General features: G+C 51.2%; 4 protein-coding genes across 4 annotated transcripts, besides 2 other annotated features; 1 reads left to right on the forward strand and 3 right to left on the reverse strand.

Moving 5' to 3' along the window:
• The first annotated feature begins 618 nt into the window (after nucleotides 1-618).
• Nucleotides 619-642: a microsatellite.
• Nucleotides 619-643: a microsatellite.
• A 1,235-nt stretch (nucleotides 644-1,878) lies between these two features.
• NFIA_108190 (type III PLP-dependent enzyme) lies at nucleotides 1,879-3,293 on the forward strand (the record flags this gene model as incomplete). Its single annotated transcript, XM_001267222.1, has 2 exons — nucleotides 1,879-2,185; nucleotides 2,239-3,293. The coding sequence occupies 2 exons, from the start codon at nucleotides 1,879-1,881 to the stop codon at nucleotides 3,291-3,293; spliced, it is 1,362 nt and encodes a 453-aa protein (XP_001267223.1).
• A 358-nt stretch (nucleotides 3,294-3,651) lies between these two features.
• On the reverse strand, nucleotides 3,652-4,761 carry NFIA_108200 (GTP-binding protein; the record flags this gene model as incomplete). The annotated part of the gene is made up of 1 exon (XM_001267223.1): nucleotides 3,652-4,761. The coding sequence occupies one exon, from the start codon at nucleotides 4,759-4,761 to the stop codon at nucleotides 3,652-3,654; it is 1,110 nt and encodes a 369-aa protein (XP_001267224.1).
• A 345-nt stretch (nucleotides 4,762-5,106) lies between these two features.
• NFIA_108210 (uncharacterized protein) lies at nucleotides 5,107-6,020 on the reverse strand (the record flags this gene model as incomplete). Its single annotated transcript, XM_001267224.1, has 3 exons — nucleotides 5,107-5,793; nucleotides 5,850-5,929; nucleotides 5,999-6,020. 3 exons carry the CDS (start codon nucleotides 6,018-6,020, stop codon nucleotides 5,107-5,109), a joined length of 789 nt encoding a protein of 262 aa, XP_001267225.1.
• Nucleotides 6,021-6,259: 239 nt separating this feature from the next.
• Nucleotides 6,260-8,075, reverse strand: NFIA_108220 (DNA-directed DNA polymerase delta subunit POL31; the record flags this gene model as incomplete). The annotated part of the gene is made up of 4 exons (XM_001267225.1): nucleotides 6,260-6,555; nucleotides 6,603-7,545; nucleotides 7,593-7,724; nucleotides 7,782-8,075. The coding sequence occupies 4 exons, from the start codon at nucleotides 8,073-8,075 to the stop codon at nucleotides 6,260-6,262; spliced, it is 1,665 nt and encodes a 554-aa protein (XP_001267226.1).
• Between the last annotated feature and the right edge of the window lie 2,338 nt (nucleotides 8,076-10,413).

Below are 10,413 nucleotides of genomic sequence, written 5' to 3' on the forward strand. Positions count from 1 at the left end.
ATATACCCCATTATTGAGGATTCAGTATGCCTGGCGCAGCTTACTCTTTGATTCAAGGCATTGTCTTCGTACGGGTTTACTGGGTTACCTTTGCCAGATATTGTGCATATTTATTTCTGTATGATGTTGATAATAAGAGTACTTCTATTTGCGTGATCTACATAATTTCAATTAGCCTTACCGTTCAGCGAGATGGATGCGAATGTGATGCTATACTCATGGGCCCTCACAAACCTACCCGAAAGCAGGCAAAGCTGAGACCGGGATCGATGAGATGCCTCAGGCTGGAGAAGGCCGATGTGTATGTATCTAAGTAAAGTAGTCCGGTGCTAGCTTTTGGAACCTCTCTTCTGCCTTCACAGTCGGTCGGGAATCAATAACATTGCTTCTGTAAATGGTGATGACGTAGACTGTTGACATTCTCTAGCTAATAGCTGTAGAGATATAAGCACAAAACATCAATAGTGTAAGGTGTATGTATAATACATTGATATATATGCGCAGAGTCGTTGAGAGGGAGATAGCTTAATACTTGGTAGTTCGGGTATGAATCACTATCAAGCTATTGAGCTAAATATAACATCCAATCCAGAGAGGACTGGATAGAATGAGGACAGCTGATGATGATGATGATGATGATGATTCTGAGGGGTATGATGATGCATATGCACATGCAATGCAGGCTGCAGAATCATACAGTAATAATACTGTGATGCCCCCTGTAGATCAGATCAGATCAGGAGGAGTTTAGGAGCGGGAAGAGAAGAGAATCAGGCTGCAATTTTGGGTTGACAAGAGCAAAGATGAGTCAATTGGGGGAGGACGAATCGAATGACGGATATTAATTACACCTTTAACATAGTACTACTGTTGTAGGTAAAGGGAAATCCCTCAGCTTCGTCATAGAGGGGCACCGGAAATAGCGTACACTATCTGTGCAGTGTCAGAGCGGTTCCATCCCCACAGTCGGTGCTTTCTCCTCCATCACCAACTTTTCCTCGTTCCCTCGTTTCTTTCTTCTTCCTCTCTTTTTTCCCTCTCCCTCTTTCTCACTCTCCCCATCCATTGCCATTCGAGGTAAGTTGCATTTCGTCTGATCCCCTGCTCCTTCATTTCCTTGATTTGGTCTCTGCCTATATTGGCATTCCATATCGACTTCCCCCACTTTCGCTGGCGTGTGCCCTTTGCCCTAAAACACCACATCCTCCACCGTCGCCGAACGAGCCAAAAAAAAAAAAAAAAAAGACCGCACGCGCCTCGTTGTTCGCCCATAAAATCTCTCACCTTTCCCTCCCCTCCGTCCTACGGTCGTTTCTCACCTCTTCTGCAAGGGTACTGACCGCTGCTCTCCTCTCTGTCAGATTTATCTCATTTGTGGGATAATAAAACAAAAAAAAAAATAGTTCTCTTACTTTGTCCACCGAGTGACAAAGTTTACTACCCAATTTTAAGACCGCGTCTCTACGCCTTTGGAAACTCCTTAGTTCCAAAGGCACCAGCTCATCACGGCTTTCGCAGCCTCTCCCTTGCCCTTTCGTCAAATTGTCTCGCCTCGACGGCTCCGCGACACTCTTAACAACATTCCACCACCTCCTGCTGCTGACCCCTCCCTCGGTTTCCTCCGGTGCGCCATTTTTTAACCACCCTTTGACGCCCCTCCAACTTATTCCCGCACTCTTTGAGCTGCCGCATAGGACTTCTCTGAAGGTTCTTCCTCTTAAGGAGGAAGGGTCTAGGAGGCTTGGTCCAGTCAACCTCGGTTGCGAATCTTTTCGTCCTCCTTAACACGCAGTCGCGTTCTTGACACTTGTCTCATAAACTTATTTATCTCTTTCAAACCACTTTTCAAGACCTGTTCCGTGCTTCGTCGCAGCGCGCATGGTTATGGCACCGACTGCTTGTGTACCTGCTGAAGTATGCATGACCAAACATTGTCACGACAAAAACGACTATAATTTTCATCACCATAGTCAACTCAGCAATCATGGAGGGGACGACCTTTCGCAATCTAGGTTGGCTGCCAAGAACCTGGTCTTGGACGTCCTGAGGAAACGCGCCGCCGAGGTGGATGTGGACCGGTGCGGTCCCGGTGAAGAAGATGCCTTTTATGTGGCCGACATGGGGGAGATCTACCGACAGCATCTTCGCTGGAAAATGAACTTGGGTCGCGTCAAGCCTTTTTACGGTAGGTTTTTCCGACCATTGGATCTTCAGACCAAAAGAGCTAACGACATCCAGCGGTCAAGTGCAACCCCGACCCGGAGATCCTTCGTCTCATGGCTAAGCTTGGAAACGGTTTCGACTGTGCTTCCAAGGCGGAAATCGACCTGGCCCTCGAGACCGGCATCGATCCTAGCCGCATCATCTACGCGCAGCCCTGCAAGACCAAGTCCTATCTGCGCTATGCCGCGAAGGTGGGCGTCAAGCAAATGACCTTTGATAATGCCGACGAGCTCTACAAGATCAAGGCCTGCTACCCGGACGCGGAGCTCTACCTGCGGATCCTGACCGATGACTCCACCAGTCTGTGCCGGCTGAGCATGAAATTCGGTGCCTCCCTGGACATCGCCCGTCAGCTGCTTGAACTGGCTCACGAGCTCGAGCTCAAGGTCGTTGGGGTGAGCTTCCACGTGGGCTCCGGTGCCGAGGATCCCCGCGCGTTCCTGAAGGCCGTGCAGGATGCTCGTCTGGTCTTTGACCAGGCTGCGGAGGTGGGCCACGAGCTCCACACCCTGGATGTCGGGGGTGGGTTCTGCCAGGACACTTTTGAAAAATTTGCCGGCATCCTGAGTGAGGCGCTTGACACGTATTTCCCGCCTCACATTCGTGTCATTGCCGAGCCGGGCCGCTACTACGTCGCCAGCGCCTTCACCCTGGCCGCCAATGTCATTGCTCGCCGCGACGTGCGTGACCCCGAGGACCCGGCCAACGATGCCTACATGCTGTACCTGAACGATGGCGTGTACGGCAATTTCTCCAACATCATCTTCGACCACCAGCATCCCGTGGCCAAGATCTTGACCTGCTCCGGCGAGACCCAGCCGTCCGCTCTGAATGCTGCGACTTCAGAGGGCATCGCCTATTCCATCTGGGGTCCGACCTGTGATGGTATCGACGTCATCACCCAGCGCATTGTGCTGCCTGGTCTGTTGGACGTCGGCGACTGGCTGTACTTTGAGGAGATGGGCGCTTACACCAAGTGCAGCGCCACCCGGTTCAACGGCTTCTCGGACAACCACGAGGTGATTTACATCTCGAGCGAAGCCGGTGCGACTGCTCTCCTGGAGTATTAGAGAAATTCTTGTATTTGCTTAAGTTTTGACTGTATTCATTTGCTGTCTGTATTTATGTTTGTTGTGGGATAGATAATGTGGAGGACGGGGATCCCATAAAGTTTGATTTGCTTTGTTGCTTGATAGACTAGACTTTGTCACATTGTCTAATCGATCTTCTGAGCTACTTTGGTCATTCTTTGGTTCTCTTCGTAATCCTGGACGCTATAGAGTGCATTTTGATGCAGAAAATGGGGTCATCTGTATATCTATGAAATATCTATCTTTTGATCTACATTCGTGTCCGCATCGTCTCTTGACCACCATCATAAGGAGCCAGCTCCACTGCAGTTCATGTACAGAAAGAAGAAAACCTGATCTATACCAGGCGTTCGACCACTAACTCGCCCTCGGCACCTTCACCAAGCTGGATCAACCCACCAGCTTCCAGCTTCTTCTTCCACTTGCCCGACTCATACCGAGCCAGGATAAGCGTTAGACGGGCAACGACAACGGGGTCCGCACTCTCCGCCACCATCTCGGAGGGCGTAAAGGTCCAGCGACCAAAGGCCCAGTTGAGGATGTAGTGTCGGACAGCTGCATTGCCGGATGTCGGAGGCGGCGCGGGTTTCTTCTCGCCGGGGTTGTCCCCGGAGTCGGCAGGGAGTTGCGACGCAGGACAGCGCATGGTCCCCTTGATCCGGTAGACTTCGTCCTTGGGCGCAGCGAGCAGCATCATCTCGAGGGCAGCAACATCGATGGTCTGGTCGGGCCGGGAGGCCTTGAGCGTGACGGACAGCACTTCGACTTCAGACTGGTGGTCATGCCGATGCTGGTGATGGTCATCCGTCAAGCGCAACGCATCCTCAGCATCCTCCTTGGCGAACAACGCCCCATCAATCCCCAACAGAACCTCCTTATCCACCCGGCCCTTATCCGACTTGACCCACGGTGTCTGCACCTCGAGATCACCCACTCGATCCAAGCACAACTCAAACCGCTCTTCCGGTACCCCCTCCCACTTATTGAAAATGATCAGATCCGTATACTTGGCCTGCAGCTTCGCCGTATACGACGTATCCTCGTACCCCTCCCAATTCTCGACGTCAATCACGCTGATCACCCCGTCCAGCACAAAGCTGCCCGGCTGCTCGCGCGCAAGCCGGTTCACCTCCATCGCCAGCGTCGCGGGGAACGCGCTCCCGCTCGTCTCAATGACGATGCGGTCCGGCTGGACCTCCTCGCGCAGCTGGTTCAGCGCGTCGCTGAGCTGGCCAACTAAATTGCAGCAGATGCATCCGTTCAGTAGCTCGCGCACGCCGGAGATAGACTGTGTCGAGGCGAGCTGCGAGTCGATGGCTACGTCGCCGAATTCGTTTTTGAGGAGTGCGAGCCGGTAGGTTGGGGGGAGTTGGGGGATGAGATTGAGCAGGAGGGTGGTTTTGCCGGAGCCGAGGAAGCCCGTTATGATTGTTATCGGGATGGGCATTTTTCTCTTCTTTTTTCCTTTTCTCCTGCCTGACTGTTGACTGTCTGAGTCCAATGGTGATACTTTTTACACCGGAGGGGTAGTGCGCTAATCCATATTTGGAAGCCCTAATCCAATGACGTAGGTACCTGTCTCCGAGGGTAAGAATACTATTTATATTTTGAATGGGGTCACTGAGTCAATAGAGTATCTATTTGGATATCAATTGGTTAGATGTACAGGATGCAATTCAGGGATGATGGTCAGATACTACATGGAAGTGTAGTTGACCGAGTGGTGAGACAGCACTAGAACGGAAATCAACGCTTCAATCAACGATTCAACAGCTTCAGTAATGCCATGGTATCATTCAGTCCTCTCGTAAGAAACCTCAGTATATCCCTCAACACCAGCCCTCGCCATCGCCTCATCAACACTCTCTAGCGACAGCTCCCTCCGTACCCTCCTCAACTCAAACTCCCCAAAATAACTCGGCTCCTCGCTCACCTTGCGGAACCCAACACTCCCAAACAGCGCCAGACTGCGCCCATTCTCCTTTCCAATCTTGACACTCAGCGCGCCAAACTTCCAGTCCGTCCTGCCTTGTAATGTAGCGCCAGCACCAGTGCCTTGCACAAACTCCCCCACTATGTCTTCCTCATGCTCAAGCACATACCGCAGAAACGCAAGTAACGCAGCCCGCCCATAGCCCTTTCGCTGATTCGCCTTCTCGGCAATCATCAGCTCGATCTCCCCGATGATTTCTGGACATGACGACCTGTTTTCGTTTTCGTCCTCGTCGTCATCCTCAACCCGGAGGAAGAGGTTAATGTCGCCGAGCATCTGCTCAGGTCCATCATCTCCGTCCTGCAGTTGCAGCCGTAACCCTGACTCTTGCCTCCCTTGACCTTCAGCTGCATGCTGAGACAGAGACCGAAGAACAGGCAAACAAATAATAAAAGTCAACTTATCGGCATCCTGGCGCCAGCTGCGCTGCATCGCGTACTCCTCTTCCAGGGTAAGTGGTTCTGATGCCGTGGCGGCTTGGATTTCCTGTCTTCATTTAGCATTGCATCTATCAATCAAGCTGGAGTGGGTTAGGTGTCTACCTCATCTTTCATCCATTCGTGGTAACGTGGGACGTGCCAGCTGGAGTATGGGACTAGAAGTACCTTTGCGGTGGAGATGGCTATGTCTTTGTTAGTGTTTTGGGTTTTTGAACTTTGTAGCGGTTAATTTTAAAGGTGGGTGGGCGTACCAGTTTTTGCGTTGAGGCGCATTTCTATTATGCTTTGGATTAAGTGTAGAGTCTATGTCTATTGCTGCCTGCAGCTTTTTGTCTATGATTTGATCGGTATGGTAGATGGACTCGTGGAAGAGGAAAATATGACTTTTGCCCGGTCTTGGCGCCGTTGATATAGCCTACATAACTACGGAGTACTCCGTACGGAGAACAGTCACCGTGGAATTTGGCAGTGCACACGTCAATGAGCAACTGCTCATCGTGTCTATTAGTGTATTATTGCTTTTCTTGCTTTCCTGCAAAAGCACCGAATTTGACCAGCTCCACCTCCAATGTCTCGCTATTCACGAGAATCAACTCCCCCGTCTCCTTGAACTTGGGGATCGACAACAGACGCACACGCGCACCGGCATTTTCGGCCGCGTCGGTCATCTTTGTGTCGGCTCCTTTAAGCCTAAGGGGAGAGTCGCCTTCCAGCACGGCCGTCTTGAACCGTGGCTGATTGCCAGCGAAGAAGATGTGCGGACAGGACTGCATTACAAAGGGATCGTTTGTCTGGAAAGGATAGGACCCTGCAGATAGTCAGTACTCGATCGAGATATGTAGCAGAGAAACGTACATATTGTATCAGGGGCGGTGGGAACTCCACACCTCCACCGTAGCATGGCCTCCATGATCCTCATCCTGGCCTCGATGTCCCCATCACCGGCGTCTAGGGCATCACGGTCCGCAAAGTCCAGATACCGCAGGACATCATCCACGTTCTGTCCACTGCTTCCCCACAGCCGCCATCCCTCGACATCCCCTTCCCAAGGATTTGTGACACTGTCGAACCAGCCCGGCTCGGGAGTTTCCTCCCCCGACGGAGGCGGAGCACAGTATGCTCTGGCTCGTGGAAACATCGCTCGGTGGATCCCTTGCTGAGGGAGTGCAAAGTTCGCCGGATCACTTTCGCCCGGCATGAGTGTCACAGGTATGCTGGGCAGAATCTCCGCGAGGAAGTTGTCTAGTTGTGTGATGGGCGAGGCGTTGTATGCAGAGGCGTCATATCCATACTTTCTCGGGGCCATCTTCTTCTTCGCGGCCGCTCCCGTCTCCGGGCCTGTAGCTGCTGCCTCAGCCGTCACATTAGCCCCCAGTGAGTTTCCGGCAATGATAAGCCGTGTGATTGAGGACGCATCCGACCCTGTATACCCCAGAAGATAGTCTGTCAGAAGTTCCAGCGCAAGAGTATCACTCGATGTGCCCGTAATCCCAAGACCACTCACAAAAGCAATCTTGCCCTTGCGCGACTCTTTTGTGTCTGTTCTGTCTTCATCCCGCTCCCACCGACGCGGCTGCGGAGGCAGGTCAGGCACTCTGATATCGATCGTTTCAAAATCACCATTCGCATTTTCCGTCCCCAGTACCGCTATGATGGCTCCTGTCGCGAGTTGAGTTGACCTCAGAAGATTCCCTGTTAAGCGCAGGCGGCCTGACTCGTCTTCCAACATGATTTGAGTCAATTCCGGATGAGCGGGATCTTGGTAGGTGCGACGGGGAGGAGGGGCTAGGGTGTGACTCTAGGAGGTGTCAGCGATGCCTGGAGAAACGGATGGGACGTTCGGACCTCTCTGGAAAGATCATCCAGGATATTCGGCTTCAAGGGCATGTCCATGTAGACCGTCCCACCGACCCAGCAAAGCTCGCCTTGTCGGACATCGAGCACTCGCTCTACACGACGAGCGCGTTCTCCGGCGATCTATCACCCATTGACAAGGTTAGAAAATGACGACCAAGGGCCAAGCTACCGTCTTACACTAAATCCTTCCCATGCGTCCATTCCAACCTCTTCGACCACAGGTTTCAGTCGTGCCAGTCGCAAGAAGTACATGTCGCCATATTGTTGTTGGTAATGTCTTGCATCGCCGGAGGGGAGCTTGAAGGTATGAAGCGGGTTATAGTGGGAGATTTCGCGATACACAGGCGAGAACTGTTCGTCACTGTATCGAGCGACTGTTAGCATCATCTTATCCATCTGAGGTTTCTGAGCATCGAGAAGAGCAGACCTCGGGGGTTGCAAAAACACGTCCTCCGCTGTGTTTGTAGCCATTGTGTGAGGAAATCTCTTATCTTCCAAGGTGCTCCCTTTGGGAAATGGAAAATAAGATGAGTCTTTCCGCTATGGCCCAAAGAGCGTGTAATTGGAGAAGTTGAAAGCCGAGCTTCGTCATTGTTCGGTTGACTGGAGGCCGCTGTACCACGCGAATCTCGCGTCTTTTGGCGTTTCCCCGGCAGTGTAATTACAATACCGCATTGGGCAGAACTACCTCTACTTCTACAACCAAACTAACACTCCAAGTGCTCTCTCACTGAAACAGAAGAGATAGTTGCGCTGTTGGGTTTTACTAGAGTGTTTTCTGAGTCCCTTTCTCCAAGGTCAGAAAGACTTTGAAAATGCTAGATTTCTGGTTGAATGACGACCATACGACTCTGGTCATCGTGGCGAATGACCTTGGACCTCCATCAAGAATGGCAGAGATTACTCTCAGATAAGCTCGTAGAAAATAAGAGCAGCTATAGATTCTCAGTCTCATGCTTTTTGCTGCGATATGCTGGCTGTTTCGGCCAAAAACGTGCTTGTGTCACCGAAGAATGCTGGCTTGAAGCAAAACCGATGTGGTCGGCTATACAGCTAATCCATCATTACAGATCTCTCTGACAGAGTCTAGAAGACCGAGTTTTTAATCTTGCAGTAGTGATGATGTCGTTTGCGAGGTCGCTATTGTAATTAGACGTCGTGAATGGACCTGGACTAGATGATTGTCGACTATCTGCCCGAAGGCCACGAACGCATTCCGATCTCCATTCCACATACCACATCTTCCATGAGTTGGATTGCATCGAGTCAATCGAATGCACGAGGCCTTGATTGTTTGGCGTCACCAGATGTCCCCTTCTCTGATGGGTCCGCTCATTTGCACTTGGATCCATTTCATTCTTGTCGATTGAGGAAAGTTATTCGAATGACATAGTCGAGGACTCGAGAATGATCTGCTCATATCTCATACGTGCATCTGCATGTCTGCCATGAGGATGGCAAACCTCAAAACAATAGCCAGCCCATATCTCGTCCTCCCACCCGTGGTTGGCCTGAGAGTTGATCTCCCCAGGTCATCCTCACAGTCTCAAGACGCGTTGAAAACACCAGACGTTGCCAGATCCATCTTCACGACGACAGTATCAGGATGAAGATCCTACCATCTGCCCTCTGTCTTCTAGGCAATTTCCTTGCCGTCATTCTGTTGACCTGCCTCTGCGTGACGGCGTTTACTCTCGACTTCCTCCCGCGCGGCTTATCGACGCGACTGTTCGGACGGAGCCTTCCCGGATCACTGATAACTGCTCCTCAAGGTGCAGTCGGGTATCAACCTCCTCCAGGGCCCGTTGCCAACGATGCGCGACCAACAGAGACAATGGCCTACAAGACGATCACCACAACGATCATTACCCGAGAGACGTCGCACGAACTGAGGCAAGCCCCGATGGGGATGAGGAACTCGTCAGCTCTGCATGGGTATATCTGCTCGTTTTGATCTCTAGGCGGTTTTGCTGATGGAGTTTACCAGATCCTCGAACGTTGTCGTAGTCGCCGGGACTGTGACCAGGACACAGGTGATGGTGGTACCTACACAGACGGCTTCCTCCGAAGGAAGTAGAGACGCTACGGATACATGGGGCTTAGCTACATTAGCCTCTTCGGTTTTGTGGGCCCTGTGGCACTTGTGATTGTGGAAAGAATAGATGGTCATTTCAAATTCAAATGTCCACAGCATACCCCGTTCTGGCCCTCTTCTCTCTGGCTCCATGTGGATGCAGAATACACAGTATTTAACCCTCGAGCGCGCGATCAACTGTTGTCTAATTGATCGAATCGGGGCTCAGTAGCTAAGACTTGGGAGCCGTGACCAGAAATGCCGATCCCTTCCACGCCAGTCTAGTATCTAGCGGACTCTGCTCTATGGCAGGTAGTAGAGTGGATAGTCTGACTCGTACTCCGTAGGGTGGATAGGCATAATTGGACAGATGTATTTCTCCTGCTTCTAGTGCTCACGCAGATTATTTCTGTACAGTAAAACCTCGTTATAACGAGATATTCCAGACATTCCAAATTTCTCGTTATAACGAGGTTCTCGTTATATCAAGGATATATATAATTTAGCCTGTAAAATAGCTTCGAATATCTCGCTGAGTCTGTAGGCTCAGCTTTCGACCCCAAAGGATACGCTCATGCTTATCTAGCTCATATATAAGGCTAGGAATGCCCTCTGCCTGCTGCTCCTCATATAAACGAAGTGTTCTTAGTGCTTCCAATGCCTGATCAAGTGATATTTGTGGTAGAATTTCAAGCTCCTCCTCAGAATCATCATCAAGCTCTGGCCCATACTGAG

This window comes from Aspergillus fischeri, genomic scaffold (genome assembly GCF_000149645.3).
Source record: "Aspergillus fischeri NRRL 181 1099437636245 genomic scaffold, whole genome shotgun sequence".
In the NCBI taxonomy this organism is placed as follows: domain Eukaryota; kingdom Fungi; phylum Ascomycota; class Eurotiomycetes; order Eurotiales; family Aspergillaceae; genus Aspergillus; species Aspergillus fischeri.